The sequence below is a fragment of the Vanessa tameamea genome, chromosome 6 (assembly GCF_037043105.1).
Source record: "Vanessa tameamea isolate UH-Manoa-2023 chromosome 6, ilVanTame1 primary haplotype, whole genome shotgun sequence".
Lineage (NCBI taxonomy): Eukaryota > Metazoa > Arthropoda > Insecta > Lepidoptera > Nymphalidae > Vanessa > Vanessa tameamea.
Genome location: NC_087314.1, coordinates 4,844,689 through 4,861,092, shown reverse-complemented (window position 1 = coordinate 4,861,092; position 16,404 = coordinate 4,844,689). Strand labels below are relative to the sequence as shown.

General features: G+C 38.2%; 1 protein-coding gene across 1 annotated transcript; it reads right to left on the bottom strand.

Moving 5' to 3' along the window:
- Nucleotides 1-6,229: 6,229 nt before the first annotated feature.
- On the bottom strand, nucleotides 6,230-15,782 carry LOC113393356 (very long chain fatty acid elongase AAEL008004-like). Its single transcript, XM_026630202.2, has 6 exons — nucleotides 15,681-15,782; nucleotides 9,097-9,287; nucleotides 8,685-8,765; nucleotides 7,867-8,029; nucleotides 6,670-6,806; nucleotides 6,230-6,445 (listed from the first exon to the last, which is right to left on the bottom strand). The coding sequence occupies exons 1-6, from the start codon at nucleotides 15,739-15,741 to the stop codon at nucleotides 6,230-6,232; spliced, it is 849 nt and encodes a 282-aa protein (XP_026485987.2). The 5' UTR covers nucleotides 15,742-15,782.
- Nucleotides 15,783-16,404: the final 622 nt, after the last annotated feature.

Genomic DNA, 16,404 nt, shown 5'->3' with positions numbered 1-16,404 from the left:
ATGCGCCACCAACCTTGGGAACGAAGATGTTATGTCCCTTGTGCCTGTACGCTCACTTACCCTTTCAAAATGGAACAAAACAATATTAAGTACTGTTGTTTGGCGGTAGAATATCTAATGAGTGGGTTAGCACAGAGCCCTACCACCAAAAATAGACGAACAAATCCAATAAGATAATGAAAATGTGTGTGTGAGCATATCCAACTTGCGTGCACCTCAATTACAAGAGGCACGAGCCAAATGAAATTAACAACGACAACGACGAATGAAATTGTCACGGTTCGTATTTAACTGTACTATGCTGGTGCTATGGACAAAGAATGTCCCTCCTGTCATGCACTTAAATTCAAACATGAGTAAGCCAGGATGTGTTGTGCATCAGGGAAAGTGCAACTACAAGAAATTGAGACTTCACCAGAACTAATGAACGACTTGCTGATCAGCATGGATCACGATTTAAATCTGTCCCTGAAATCTCTTCGCACATTCAAATCATGCCTTCAAATGACTTCGTTTGCAGAAACAGAAAAAGTTTACAATACTCTGGCTAATTCAATTCAACATTTAAAATCCAAGCGTACCACAAAGTAATCCCTTTGCTGCCAATACCAAACTAACCACATATATTTTTACAAATCTACTTCACGGGCAGTGAGAACATCAATCATGTGGAAGCACAATAATCTCAATTCGCCTAATGACAGGCGCATCGTCGGCGAACTCGGCGGCTCTATTGAAAAGCACAATGAATCATTGAAATTCTTTAAATCACACATGCACGAATTGCAAAGTGGCAATCACGCATTAATTCTGATAAAAGTCCAGCTGAAGAACACGTGCGCGGATACAATGCAATTATTGTTAACGGCGTTACTGGAATCATAGTTTGCGATCGCACACCGATGCGAGAAATCGTGATTCGAAGATGAATCTACTCTGTAATCTTAGTATCTACATATATTTTATTTTGCATTAATTTTCATCACAGATTAAAATAATACTAGTGAGTCGATCGGTATTCAACAGATTTAAAGGAATTTGGAAACCTATGACAGGCTTTGTTTCGATTTATTTTCATGGTCAACTGACGATGTCTCTGTAGCGCCGCTCTCTACCCGGCCAATAATTTCTGCTCTCTAAAATTTATTATTTGTTAAATCGCAACTATTTAGTAAAATACAATCAATAATTCTCTTTAATTTTCTGCACAAATAAGACCATAACCGATCTTCTACGTGCAGCTATCTTTCCATAATCACTGGGACAGAATCGGCTTACGCTATTAATATATAAAAAGACTATGAGTATTTAAAAAAATAAATGAAAGACAGCATTTTTAAGACAATCGTAAAATATTCATTGTGGTACATTTGTTTTTTTTTTATTCGGTTTCATTCAAAACCTGCAAATTCTATTGATATGCAACTTTAATTAACATTTATAGTTTCAAGACGGACATAAGCTACAAAGTAGCTTAATATTATTTTTAGATATACATAGATAAAGTTAGATTACGATATAAAAATGCACCAATCAGGTGAATGTTTAAATCTCATTGATTACAATATACCGATCATTTAGCCAACCTTTTTTTGTTTTTCTCGCTTGAAAAACGCATTACGCGTTTCCCCCACAAGAGGGGGGTATGTTGGACTTGCCGGTACCCAGGACGCCTATAACGAACAGTATACTAAACACTATACCAACTAAACCATCTATACCACCTAAAAAACCAGCGGTACCCGGTCTTTTTGGCGGGCGTCACAGGATTGCTTTCGCAAAACTCCCCTAGTCCCTGCGGCCCCTATTGAGGCGGGAGGAGAAGGTTGGCATAACGTTGTTTCCTCGTCCCCAGTCTTCTTCGACATGAATGTTTTCGCAGAAGGAGCGCATTTCCGACCAGCATGCCTCGCATAGCGTTGATGATGCCCGGCAGCGAGAGGTTTCCACCCCTAGTCGCCGCTAGGGAATGCCTTTGGGGCCCCCATGCAGCACACTCAGTCAGGGTGTGGTAGACCGTGTCAACTGGCGCTGTACCTCGCACCCGACCTGAACCGGTACACCTCTGTAAGCACTTTAGCTTGGAATTCCCAAGGTGGACCGCTCGCGGGAAGTGTCGCCGCAGTCCACGACACAGTACGGTACTCTCTGCCTATGACCCTCTGCGGATTCCACAAGAGGGGCCGATTGACAGCGGTGAGGGTGTCTATCCAAATCGGGGCACCGTACATCGCCATCGACCTTACTAGCCTCTCGAGGTAGTCCTCTTCGTGGACCGTGGAAAAGGAGAGCCTCCGATTCCTTTATGGAGACCCTTCAGCCCAGCATTTCTATTTGATCCCCGAGCCGATCCGACTTCGGCCAGGCTGAATCTTGAAAGTTCCTCCCTATTCCCATGACGAGGGTGTCGTCCGCGTAACAGAGCACCCTCATCCCGGGAAGGACGGGAGTTGTCAAGAGCCAATCGAAACCGACGTTTCACAAGATTGGGCCGAGAACCGAACCCTGTGGAACGCCACAGCCTGCCCGACGCTGGACTAGCTTCCCATTCACCTCTACCCAGCGGACCTCCCGGTCCTCCTTGAGGTGTTAAATAAGACGGGCTGCGAGGATTTTTTTAAAAGTATGGCTGTCTCGTTCAACAGCACTATTGGCCTGTATGCCGAAGGGGAATCCATTTGCCGAAGGAAGCCCTACTTCCAAGGCTTCGGAAACTGCCCGCTGCATGGACATTCGTTGAACAGCTCCCGTGGAAGGAGGGATGACCTTTCTGTACCTAGGTATTTCAGAGCATCGTACAGAACACGCCCTGGAACCCTGTCTGGGGCCGGCGCCGTGTTTTTGGCCCTCAAGCGGTCGAGAGCTATCTCCATCACCCGCTCCATGATCAGTGGTGGAGCCACTGCGTCTTCGATTGGGGCCATTTGTGAAGGGACGTGCACGCCTGGATGGGGGAAGAGTTCCCTAACCAGCGGACGTTGGCATTCCGCGCCTGGCATCACGTCGCCGAAGGTCGGTGATTTCGGGTGACCACTAGTAAAGGTGCTGGCGCGGAACCCTGTACCTTGTCCGAGGTATAGCCGCATCGCAGACCTCCTTCATGGACTCGGGCATGCGACCTGCCAGCTCTTCTGCGCTGGCGCCCTCCCTCTTCTCTTCGGGGCCTCACCGCTGCAAGATGGTGGCCTCCTTGACCAGCTATTGGTCCAACTGGCCAATAGACCACCTCGGCAGCGTGGTCAGCACCCTCTGGGATTCCGTCGACCTGCAAGAGATGGAGATCTCAAATTGGTTGTAATAATGATCCAATAGAGTCTCTACCTCCTCCTCTACTCTCCAGTTCTGCACTCTGCCAGCCGCTACAAGGGTGGTGAATGATACGTCCACCACCCGTTGGCGCACGCAGGTGTGAACCTGCCCCTTATTGAGAAGAAACAGGTTGGAGAGCAGGGCCCTCACTTGTACGGCCCTCCCTCACAGATTCGTGGCAGGGTTACCCCAGGCACGCGACTTCGCGTTTAGTTTAGCGACTGTCTGGCCACCGCAGCTCTGACCGAGTCTAGATAGACCTCGAACTCAGCTAGGCTTCGTTCCCTACCCAATGAGATAAGGGAGGAACGTAAGATGGCTCGCAGACCACAGCCAGCTCGATCCTCCACTCCGCCATGAACTGCAGCAGTAGGTCCTGAGCCCTGGCGCAGTGGTTGAGATTGGCCTGAAGGAAGCTGAATTCTCCGTTCATATTGACATTGCTTCCTCCTCCGACTAGTGCTGCCTGACGATGGTGGTGGTCGGGTACCTATGACCACCTTAACCGTCGTGATAACACTCCCTCGATCCCATCACGTGCCTGAAGAGCTTGCTGGCGTACACTGTACAGCGCCGCTTCCAGTGCACATATACACAGATTTGTATGATTTAGCCAACCTATCCTATTATAGTATTCTACAAATAATCTTAAATATGTAATAAATACATTCAATTTTGTTTAATGTACGGAATCTATTTCCTCGTATAATTAATTTTTTTTATTTAAAATCATGGAAAAAATAGTCATTGTATTTCGTCAAAATACACACAAGTGTAGGACAAAGACTCAATACATTTTAATTGTATAATGAATATGAATATCGGTGTTGTTGTTGTGAATTTATTTTCGGGAATGACTACTAACTGTTCTAATGAGTGAAATATTTATGTGTGTATGTGTACTCAAAACAAAGTGTGTATTTTAAAATCAAAATTATGTGCTTTCTAGTGACATGTTCATGCATCATTTATTGTAGAACGCACAAAATCATAAGATATTTTTTATTAACAATTTACTCACATAAATACTAACATAAATATATATATATATGCTTAGTGGAGAAAGCTGCTGCTAGCTGTTAGACCGATACTGGACACGGCTGTTCCGGTAAGCAACAGCGTCAGCAGTAACTTAAGCGCACCGCGACTATTACCCAGCGACTCAAGTGGAGCAGAGCGCCTCCACTATCGCCATGCCTGCTGAAAGATGCCTCAGATCCTCCTCCCACCTACTTCATCATCAAAGCTTGATGTGATAGAGCTCTGACTTGCTCCACCTCCACCGACCTCCACCTAGAGTTCCCAGGGGGGATTAAAGTGTTGTCGTCGTTCACAATATTGTACGGTAGTCTCATATCGTTTTCATCGCTATAACAAGGATTGTCTATTGTTCAACCTTTCAATAAGATTGTTGCATTCGTCTATTGATATTTCTTACCTCACTTTCATTGACCTTCTCAATATACTTTTATCACCTCTATACTATACATCTAATTAAATTAAGGAAATAACAAAAAATATTTCGATTCATTTATCAAACAGTTTTTCAGTCATTAGACTCGTTTAAGATCTGTAATATCTTCGAAAATATTCATTTAAATTACATGCTGTAAAAGGCCACATTGATCTGATTAATTGATTGATTTAAGGTACTTAATTAGATAAGGATTATTACTTGTATTGCTTAAAATCGCTTCGAAAATATGCCATTATTACTCGTAAAAAGTAAAGGATAAAAAATGGTTATTATGGGTTATCTAATGCCTAAGAGATAGACATATACTATCATGGACTTTTTGTAGAACTTTTTAAGGTGCACAATACTGCAGTACTAATGTACTGCAGTATATGAGATAGATCAAAATAATTTTTCATCTATCTCGTAGGGTTCAGCTAGCGTTTACAACGTAAGCGCAAAAATGTATTTATTTACGACATACCTTCAGAAACCTCTAAAATTATTATTGTTTCTCCACTATACTGTGCGTGTATAATACATATAAACTTTCCTCTTGAATCAAACAAACTATTAAAAAACACCGCATCAAAATCCGTTGTGTAATTTTAAAGATCTAAGCATACATAGGGACAGACAGCGGTAAGCGACTTTGTTTTATATTATGTAATGATTTTAAAATGCTGCTTAGATCATATTCTGTTTAAGCTTTTTCAAAATTGGTGGTAGAGTAGGGGAAAAATTCGATTATAACGAATTAAGGTGCAATCTGAAAACAGATATTAATTAAAAAAAAAAAAAAAAACTACCACAAACTAAAACCGTTGTCAGCGATTTACATCTACGCCCCCTTGAAAAAACTGGCTTGAAAAACCTGACACAATTGCACAGCAGGAACTCGAGAAGAAAGAAATTTCGATTGAAGTGCCTTGTGCCAGACCTGAAGAAATATCTTTGACAGATTTCTTAATCAGAATAAATACTGAACGCTGATTGGTTACATTGGCATCATTGATTGTTTACTATAAAAAAAAAAGATTAATGTTGAATTAGTTAATCTGACTTCGATTACAGTTTTTGAAACTGGAGGCAAGTGTCGTAGGAATAATGTCAAAACGTCTAGCTATTTTGAAATAAAAATGCTCCAAAATATGTATTATTTTAATTAAAACCATACATAGCCGAGATGGCCCATGGTTAGAACGCGTGCATCTTAACCGATGATTTCGGGTTCAAACCCACGCAGGCACCACTGAATTTTATGTGCATCTCGTGCTCGGCGGAGGAAACCAGCATGTGTCTAATTTCAACGAAATTCTGCCACATGTATATTCCATCAACTCGCATTGGAGCAGCGTGGTGGAATGTGCTCGAAACCTTCTCCTCAAAGGGAGAGGAGGCCTTAGCCCAGCAGTGGGAAATTTACAGGCTGTTAATGTAAAAAAAAAATAGCTTAATTACTTGTTAATGCGTTTTATTGTTAGCCTTGCTTATTCCCATGGATACATTTTTTATATCTTTATCGTTCTTGCTCTTTATATAGTTGTTATAGTAAAAATTTCCAAACATATTTAGGAACAGAATTGCATAGAATATAGTAAGTAATTTTAGTATAACAGGGTAGGAGCATGGGTAAAATAAACTATTGACACTGTGAATCCCAATGATTGTGAACTGTACCTGAAATAAATAAAAAATGTCGATAAATGATATCATTTTTTCTTATGAATAATATTAAAAGTTAAATTGGAAAAAGCAATTAAACTCCTGGACATAAGCATGTTCTTTTTTTGAGGAGAATGTTAAGGAAACTTTCTCCAGTACGTTAATCCAATGCGGTTTAAATTAGTACATAACTACTTTAATGTACTCAAATTAACAAATTAATATTATAATTGATTTACCAATTGTAGCATAGTTAAATATTTCTTCCACCAGAGAAATTTCTTGTACTCATCTCCTAGACCGGAGAGTAGGTAGTAAGTATACATAACAGCATGCACCAGAGAATTGATATATCCTATGATGACACCCTGACCTCCTGTAAAGATAAAAAAGTGAATAATTAATATTAAGAATTAGGAATATTAAAAATAAGGAACCAAGTCCAATACTAATTAAATTGAGTTGCGACTATCTTGCTAAATAACACTATACTAAGCTTAACGAAAACAAAACTATACTAAGCTTAACGAAAAACATTCCAAAAATAAATCATAAGCAACAATACGCGCAAGATTAGCTCAAAGTGTTAAACACAAGCACTAAACGAGTAACTGATGATTTTCTTGATGATTTTTCGATTAGAATCTAAATTTGAAACCTGCATTTGCATACATTTAATTTAATAATATAACAAAAAGATACAAAAGCGCATTTTGTGTGTTACAATTTTATAGTACAAAACAGGATATCAATCGTGTATCAATTTTTATGTTATAAATATATACCACGATTGTCTAGTAGCAAACTTATATAGTCTGCAGATTCTGAACCATGTGTTTGAGTAAGTGTTTTTTTTTCAAAGTAAGTAGGTATAACATAATTATAACCTGAACCAAAAAATATATATAATTTAAAAAGTCAAGAACATTTGAATTTTCATTTTACATGATTGAATTTAATTTAAATATACATGGTACTTACTAGTCCAGAATTAAAATTTTACCGCAATAGAAGAATTAATTAATCAGTTTTTCAGCATGTGATTTTAATTTATTAAATAGCAAAACTAAACGTATTTGAGGAATTTTATTACCTTGCCCAAAGAAGGATAGATTCACTTTGCTGTGGCGTAAAATTAATGCTACAAGTTTTCCTCTACTTTTATATGTCTATCCAATGTTTATCACTCCTTTTATTAAAATTTTATTAAGGGTATACATATTATTTTTGTAAATAATATAAAATACAATATCACAAATACCTTTAACGTAAAAATGTAGGCCATTAATATATAATTTAATCAGAAAAGGACTTAAAATCGATCCCTGTGGAATGCATCTATAGATAAAGCAGTAGAGCACAAATTATTAAACATGTAACTAACTATACAATAATTACAGTAGTCGTATAATATAATTAATATAATATTTTTATACCTGGCATGAATGTTACACCGACCCATGTAGCAATCGGCATCAGTGTGTGATGATGGACGTGAAGTGACGTAATTTGTCTGTCTGATTTTCGAAGCACGAAAAATACCGTGTCCATGAGATCGATTAATTTCACAATGTAATATAACCACACTGCTTTTGCTATCTGAAATAATATAAAGGGTAATTAATATTCTAAATACATTTGAACATAAGAAAAAAAAACTATCAACATTAATTTCGGAAAAACGTTACTGGCCGTTTAGAGAGTACTACGGTACGGTTGTTTAAGAAAATTTCCAATTGAACTAATGATAATATTTGATATTAATCTAACATTCTAACTGTACTAATGAAAATAATATTAATCTAACATTCTAACTGAAATAATTTTATATTAAGAATTTAATGTAAATGTTTTCATCATTTTTTCGCGCAATTTAGGTGAGTGACTTGCAGTTTACAATGAAATGAAATCAAAACAAAATGTGGCATTGGTTTAAAAATTCCTTAAACAAATTTTGAAGTATCGCGGGTGACCCTCTAGTCTTATAGTAATTTTCCACCGTAACACTTCAAAGCAAAAATCAATCAATCGATCAAATAAGAAGATCCATATCATTAAAAATGTTTATTTATGATTATGTCTCTTTTTTGCGGCTATAGATTTCCTGAGCTTGACTCGTCTCTAGACTTAAAGTCTAGAGCCAAATTAGTGTCATGGCTTTAGGCATAAAAACTCAGATCCAAAATTATAAATCCCATTCACACATATCATAATTTTATTTAATATATGTATAATGAAAATGTTGAATAATCACCCTTGATGTGGACGGTGAATTTAAATCACCTATACCTTGGCAGGTAAAATTGAAATCTGTGAAAAATAAGTAAATCGTTCCCTGTAACAATAAAATGTGTATATATTAATGGAGGTATATTATTTTAATAGGTAATAAAACTACTGTTAGATGTGAAATAAAACTCATTTGGAGCGAAGTTTCTTTAAAATATCGCATATAAAAATATAAATTGTATCAAGAAAAAAAAAATTAATGTAATTTGTACATATATTTTGAAGTAATTATTGTTATATAATATATTGGACAGAAATTGCAAAGGCTATAAGATAACAATGTTGTCTATAATAATTAAAATTACAGCTTAATGTTACTTAATTGCCATTGACCTTAAATTGTTATATAAGTAAGTTCTACATAAATCTTTATATACCTCATAAAATAAATAGAGACTGACGAGAATTTGAAATATGTTGTATATTTTGATGACGTTCCTTAATTGATATGGTTTCCTATCTTTCATATACCAGGGGCCCAGACGTAAGGAGAAGAACAGATAGCATACTAGTAATATGATAAGTTTCTGCGGGCTACCAGTCATGAAATAATCTTTGATTTCAGGAACTGAAATTAAAAAAAATACATATATTTAATTTTATGCTTGCAAATGGACGAGATTAAGAATTATATTAGTATTGATCACAATATAATACAATGATGAAATTGAATCTAGTAAAAAAGAAACATATCATTTATTGATAATAAAAAACAAAAACATTATCAAATTATGAAATATTTAAATTAAATAAATTATGATTAAGAATATAAATCTATATATATTTATCGTCTTTTTATATCTATATATAGCGGTCAAATATACGCACAAACATATATGTATGCGATACGTTAACGCACGAGAGAAACACACATAACAGGCTGATTGCTATCTTAATGTTGAGATGTTTCCTGTTCAGCTAACTGAGCTGTAATAATTTGCTAACCCCGTTGCCCAATATTTATATCTGGGTTAGAAACAAAAGAAGGTCCGTGAGTGTTCGACTGATACCTTTCTCGTAGCCATGTAACAGTTTATTTTATATTTATTGGATAACTATCCAAATTAACTTGGACCAAGACCAAGACCTGGTGTGTACTATGGGTGGCTGAAGTTTTCAGTCGTAACTTCTGTTATTTAGCGATGATCCTTTTTGCAGAGTGTCACTGGACTTACGTTATCGTTTCGAGGCAGGGGAGTAGAGCAATTGAGAAGTCTCGGTTAATTGATAGCAATCGTTATGCCAGGTCTCAAGAAGCTGTATTGAAAAATGCCAGCACAGGTCCACTATATTCTCATAAGAAGCTTCTTGTTGCTTCTGACTCAGTGGTTTAGCTGCCGAACTTATTAAGGCTAAGTACGGTTTAGAATGTCACACGGGATCAATTATCCATTACAAGTGAGTCCCGGTACAGAATAGTCGAAACAAGCTTCAATGCGCAAGATTCATGATTTTGTTGTTTTCATTCAGTGAGATCATTTGGTACCCACTTCCGAGCTTTTTCTCTATTCAATTTGACGCAAAGGAATACATATTATTCTATCACTTACGGTGAAGGCTGCTGCTGTTTCCAGTGAGGTTTGATTTGAATCTGTTTCCATTGTGAACCAAAAACCAAAATCAAAACGTACGTACTATTCAAATCTAATTTACCGGCGCGTTCTATACATGATATATTATGAACAACAAGTGATTAGAGTCTTTAGTAAAAGACTACACAAATGTAAATTAATAATGGTGTATAAGGTTAATAAGATTAAACGACTTGAAAATTAACGAAAACTTAAAAAATACCCGTGTGTTCCTAAAACACGATCTCTAAAAAATACAAGAAATTGTACATTATTACTTCGGATAAGCCCTATAACTGTTTTTCTCTAACGGGAACAGATTCCATTCCATCTGATAAGAAGATTTTTTCCTACTTAATATAATAATATCTTCATGAAAAAAGAACATGAACCAAAATCGCCTAGTAATAAAAATAAATACGCAAGAAAATGACATAGGTATAAAATCTTAATAAATTAAATATTGCGTATTTACGTATCTCATCAAAACTTCCATTAAATGTGTAGGGTACATAATTGTTTTTATTTATTAATTCGATTCAATTTCAATTTATTATTATGTTTTATTACTTCCCTAAAATCAGTGGCGGTAATTTATTGTAATAGGACGGAAGTGTGTAACAGGAAATCAAAAGCGCGCGTTATTTGATTTGAGCATGCGTGGTACGAAGTAAGAGGTAAGAGTTGAACGTTTATGATCCAACCCATTTTCCGAGAGGATATAATGCTAATATTGTTCACTATTAAGGTTTAATGTCAAATGATACAAAAATTAAATAGGACTACCGGTAAGGCTCACTTATTTTTTAATTATATTTTGGTAATTCAATTCCACCAAATCATTTCCTATTAGTTTATCCTCTAAAATGTGAAAAGTTCGGTTGTCGTTAATATTAATTTTATGGATTTTAAAACGGCTTATGTCGTAGCTATGATTATTATTATTTTTTTTATGTCATGTAGGCGACCAGTTAAATGAGCCAGCTGATGTTAAAATCAGTGCCCATAGACATTGGTGCCGTAACATTTTTTAAGAATTCCTTACTTTAGCAATGCACCACCAACCTTAGGTACTGAAATGTTTCCCTTGTGATTTATTCACTCTTCAAATCGGATCACAATAATATTTAGTATTGTAAAAGCGACTTCGATGAATATGACTTGTTGATAGGGCTCTATGTAAATCCGTCTGGGTACCACCCACTTCAGGTATTGTTTCGCCAAAAAGCAATACTTAAAACTACATGCACAAGAGATAATATAATATCTTAGCTCCCAAGGTTGGTGACACATTGGTAACGTAAGGATTTTCTTTTTTTTTTTTATCGTTGTAATGGAATAGGCGTTTGTCTCACCTGATGGAAAGTGTAGATGTAGACGAAGGTGGTGCACGCCCATCCAAAAGAAACCTGTTCACTCTACTCTTAAAGGCTCCAGAGTTCAACTCATCAGCAAAAATAGACCCAGGCAGGTCGTTCTAAATTTTGGCGACTCTCACCAAAAACGAGCTGTCAAATCGTTTAGTTCGAATTTTGGGTATGTCAACAACGTATGGATGAAACTTTTGCCTGCGCCTAGTAGTCCGATAAAGGAATGGTCAACCAGTCGAAAAGAGCCTTCGAGCACTCTCCGAAGTGTATCCTACAAAAAACCAATAAGCTGGCAACTCGACGACGATGCTCAAGGGTGTGTAGTCTGCTATTTGAGAGCTTTTCATTGTTAATTAACCTACGGGCTTTATGGTCAACTGAGTCCAAAGCTTCCAGATGATATTTGGCTGCACCGTCTAAGAGATGACTGCAGTGCTCCATGCGGGATTGAACTTGGGCTGTGTAAAGATTAAGCAGCTGTTCAGAGCTGAAGTACCGCCGGACCTTTGAAAGAATTGATAATTTCTTGGACGCCGCTTGTGCCATAGACTCAATTTGTTGGCCAAAGTTGAGGTTAGAGGTGGTGGTAATACCTAGAAGCCCTAGATGGTTAGTAATCGGTAAGGATACACTTTCGAAAGTGGGTGTTAAATCGAAGCTACTTTTTTTCGCGGAGAAAAGACGCCTGTATTTTGGAAGGGTTGAACTGGACAAGATTGGCGTCACCCCAATCGGACACCCACTACAATGTCACATTCACCCGTTCAATCATGGACTCTCTCAAGGACCGTATTTCCTCTGGACTAGCTCGCGAGTTGGACACGTACCTCTCAATTACGGTGCTGTCATCGGCGTAGCTAATAATACCGGGTTTTAAAAGATCATTTATGTGCAACAGAAACAAGGTCGCAGAGAGAACAGATCCCTGAGGCATTGATTGCCATTAGATCGGAAGAGCAGCCATCCAAGACAATTCGAATCGACAGTTCCCTCAGGAAGTCACATATCCAGTCGCAGAGCTCAGTAGGTATGCCGTATGCTGGAAGCTTACTAAGTAGTGCCTCGTGCCAGACCCGGTCAAAGGCCTTTGAGATGTTTAATGAAACGGCTATTGCTTCACCGTGACCCTCCAAGGCCTCGCTCCAAAGGTGGGTGGCATATATTAGCATATCTCCGGTCAAGCGTCCCCTGCGAAAACCATATTTGTTATCACTAAGGAGCTCGTTTGCTTCAAGATATGTCAAGAGACGATTATTTAAAATACGCTCCATAATCTTACAGATTATAGAGGTGATCGCGACAGGTCTGTAATTGGCTGAGTCTGCACGGCTTCCTTTTTTAGGAGTAGGCTGAACATTAGCAAGCTTCCAGGATCTCGGAACTTTACCAGTTTCTAGAGAGAGTTGGTATAGACGAGTCAGAATAGGAGACAACTCGGGTGCACAACACTTCAGTACCACTGCTGGAATGCCATCAGGACCACTGGCCTTATTAACATCCAGGTTCAGCAAACATTTAAGTACCTCTTTATGGGGGATTTTAACGGCGCTCATTTTAGGGCCAAACAGAGGTAACTGAGGTGGACACTTACCGTTGCTGTCCAGACGAGAATATTCTGCGAAGAGATTGACAAATAAATTTGCCTTCTCCATAGCGCTGTGGGCCAGGTATCCGTCAGGTTTGTGCAGAGGAGGCAGCGAAGAGCGACAGAAGTTTTTCTCAACCGACTTGGCGAGGCTCCAGAAAGCTTTGCTCCCTGAGGGAAAAGAAGCTAATTTTCCCCCTATACGGCCAATGTGGTTGCTACGTTGTATGTTTTCTTCTTTGCCTGGACATCCAAGGCTTTGTTTTTACGAGCGTCAGCCCAGGACAAATAGGCTTCATGCTTACGCTTTTCAGTTAAGAGGCATTCAGCATTAAACCACGGGCGAGCTTTGGTCTCAAGGAATACTTCAGCAAAACGAATAAAATACTCCATAGCTTGATAAATAACACTCGAGACAGCATCTGCGCAGCACGATGGATCTCTAGAAGAAAAACATACCTGCCTCCAAGGATAAGAGGCGAAAAAGTGACACATCTCATCTCAATCTGCTGACTTGTATCGCCACACTCGCCTAGTGCCTTTAGGACTAGTGTCAGGAGGCGAGTAGTGCGACACAGATTTCACCATACAATGATCCGATGTCCCGAATGGTGGTGAACATAAACCGAATATCTGTCAGGATCGGTTATCAGCAGAAGGTCCAGGCAATACGCAGTGTGGCCCACGACGTCAGGAATACGAGTGGGTGCGTGGACGAGCTGAGAGAGGCCACAAGATATTGCAAATTTGTAGATCTCTCTTCCAGCGTGGTCAGTATCATTATACGGGTACAGCCACTCTTTACGTCCCCAAGAAACACCAACTGAGCAGATGGAAAGCGTCGATGGACCGAATCTGCAGCTTCATTTAGATGGTTAAAAAGCCTAGTCGTCTCCTGGTCCCCGCTATGCGAACGGTAGACACTGGCGTAAATTATTTGACCAAGGCCAGTATTCACAAGAACCCACAAAACAGAAAGGTCAAGAACCTCCAAGTTACGAAGACGCTGACAGCAGATCACGTCCCTGATGTATACGCACACGCCTGCATGGGCACGAAATTGCGTCTCCAGGATATACCCTGGATAGTGCAGGTATGTTAGATCGGACGGATTACAGATCTGCGTCTCCGTTAGAAAGAGTAAGTGAGGTCTCTCAGTCTCGAGATGGTGATGGACATCATTGAGATTTGAGTGCAATCCTCGGATATTAGAGAAATGCACTTTAAGGAAGAGGAAGTGCAACCGCTGGTTAAACTTACTTTTCTTTTTGATTCTTTTCATAGTTAGAGTGAATAGGGGAAGGGGAAAGAAGTTGGGAAAAAGTACCACACCAGGAGTCAAGCAGCCCGCAAGGAATAATACACTGATGGGGAACTTGTTTGGAGAGCGCGGGGACGCCCGAACACCCCCGGGAGTCGCCATCGGGTCCTCTCCATCCGGTCGCCAACCGGCACGATGGAGCAACTCCGGGATTATGCGTGGCCGGCGGGGCAGCCGTTCACGTGGGGCTAGCACGCTAGTTGGGCCCCCTACAAACCACGGGCGGCTAGCGGAGCACCGTTTCTTCGGATCCCGCTGACCTCCAGGACAATTGACACAATGCATCGATAACTTGCGAGCCCAAACGGCTGTCTAATATAACACAACCACCTATACCAAACCCCATTTATGGGCATCCGGAACTCTCACTCACCTGACGAAACACAGCAGCACTAATATGCTGCTATTTCACGACGGTATTCTGTGAGAGCGTGGTAATTACCCGGTTCGAGCCTGGCCCTTTTGAGCTACTGGTGTTGGTGTAGCTTGGCTCTACCACTTTATTTCTTACAGTGCCAATGTATAAGGAAGATCACTCATTTGTTTATCCGCCTAACTTTTTTGCAAAAATGTAAGCGACTCATCTTTATATTTAATTTTTTTGGTTTGAAGTAGTGGAAGCCGTAAATCTCAAATTAAAAACAAAAGATTTATGAAGCGCGCCGATAATTAAAGTGAATCAACAAAAGCGAATACAAAATCAAAAGCAAATGCAAATTTCCGGTAGCGTTAACAAACTTATTTTTTGTTAATTTACTTACATAATTCAAGTTGAATTCTATAAGTAAATACTTTTAATTAACGTTAACGAAAATGAATGTACGTCAAACGGCAAATTTGATGATTTATCGTTGTATATTTTTACTATTAAAGTCATGATTATACTAATTTCAATGGGTTTTTAATTTTTAAGCGCTTAAAATATTACATTTTTTAAAATTGAAATAAAGATCTAAATCGAAAAATTCAGTTTTTATCATAGTATACATAGCATATTAATATTAAGGTTGGGACTCACTCTTCCATGACATAGTGTGTATAATATATGTATATTATAGAACATACTATGTGACAAATTGTGACAAAAATTGATAAAATATGTTAAGCTACTTACCGACTGGGTTTTCAATATAATGATATAAATTATCGTACAAAGATAAAGCTGTGCTCGCCATTTTGTAGCGTGTAATAATTTGACAGTTGATTTTAAAAATCTGTTACTTTTATAACAATAAAATTAATCCGTGACTTCATAGTCAAAGGGAAATCGTTTAAATACGAAAACTGTTCGTTTTCGTAGATATATATTTTTTTATTAGGAATCCGCGGGTAAAACGAAAAATCCAAAGTGACGACCTTCTTTTAATTTATATAAATATTAAAATTTTCCTTCTACGACGAATAAATAAAATATTAAATATAGACTATTTAAATTAAAAGCTACAGTAAATTAAACTATATATATATATATATATATTTTTAATTTATTTATTTTAGGTCGCTTTTTAACATCTGTGGTAATTAGCGACCACAGCTATATAACAATTCTTATATTCAATTATAAACATTAAATAATTAAAAAAAAAATGTTTCAGAATATCCTACTTTATTTAAACATTCTTTCAAAATTTTAGGTACATTAAATATTCTTTTTTCAGTTTTGTAAGCCGTACAATCGACTAAAAGATGGGAAAATGTCAGGTCAAGTCCACATTTACATTTATTTTTGTTGGTTTTTGTTATTAAGTGGATGTGTGTCCAATACGCAGTCAAGTGATTATAACTTATTCCCTTCTACAGCTGAATGAAGTAGGGGCTTTGTCAAAAATTGAATTTCT

Excerpts from the sequence above, each read along its gene's own strand:
- LOC113393356 (XM_026630202.2), bottom strand. The coding sequence starts at position 15,741 with ATGGCGAGCACAGCTTTATCTTTGTACGATAATTTATATCATTATATT. Across the intron at positions 9,288-15,680 it reads TTATATTGAAAACCCAGTCG|TTCCTGAAATCAAAGATTAT; the intron begins GTAAGTAGCTTA and ends TTTTAATTTCAG. Across the intron at positions 6,807-7,866 it reads CGGTGTAACATTCATGCCAG|GAGGTCAGGGTGTCATCATA; the intron begins GTATAAAAATAT and ends TTATCTTTACAG.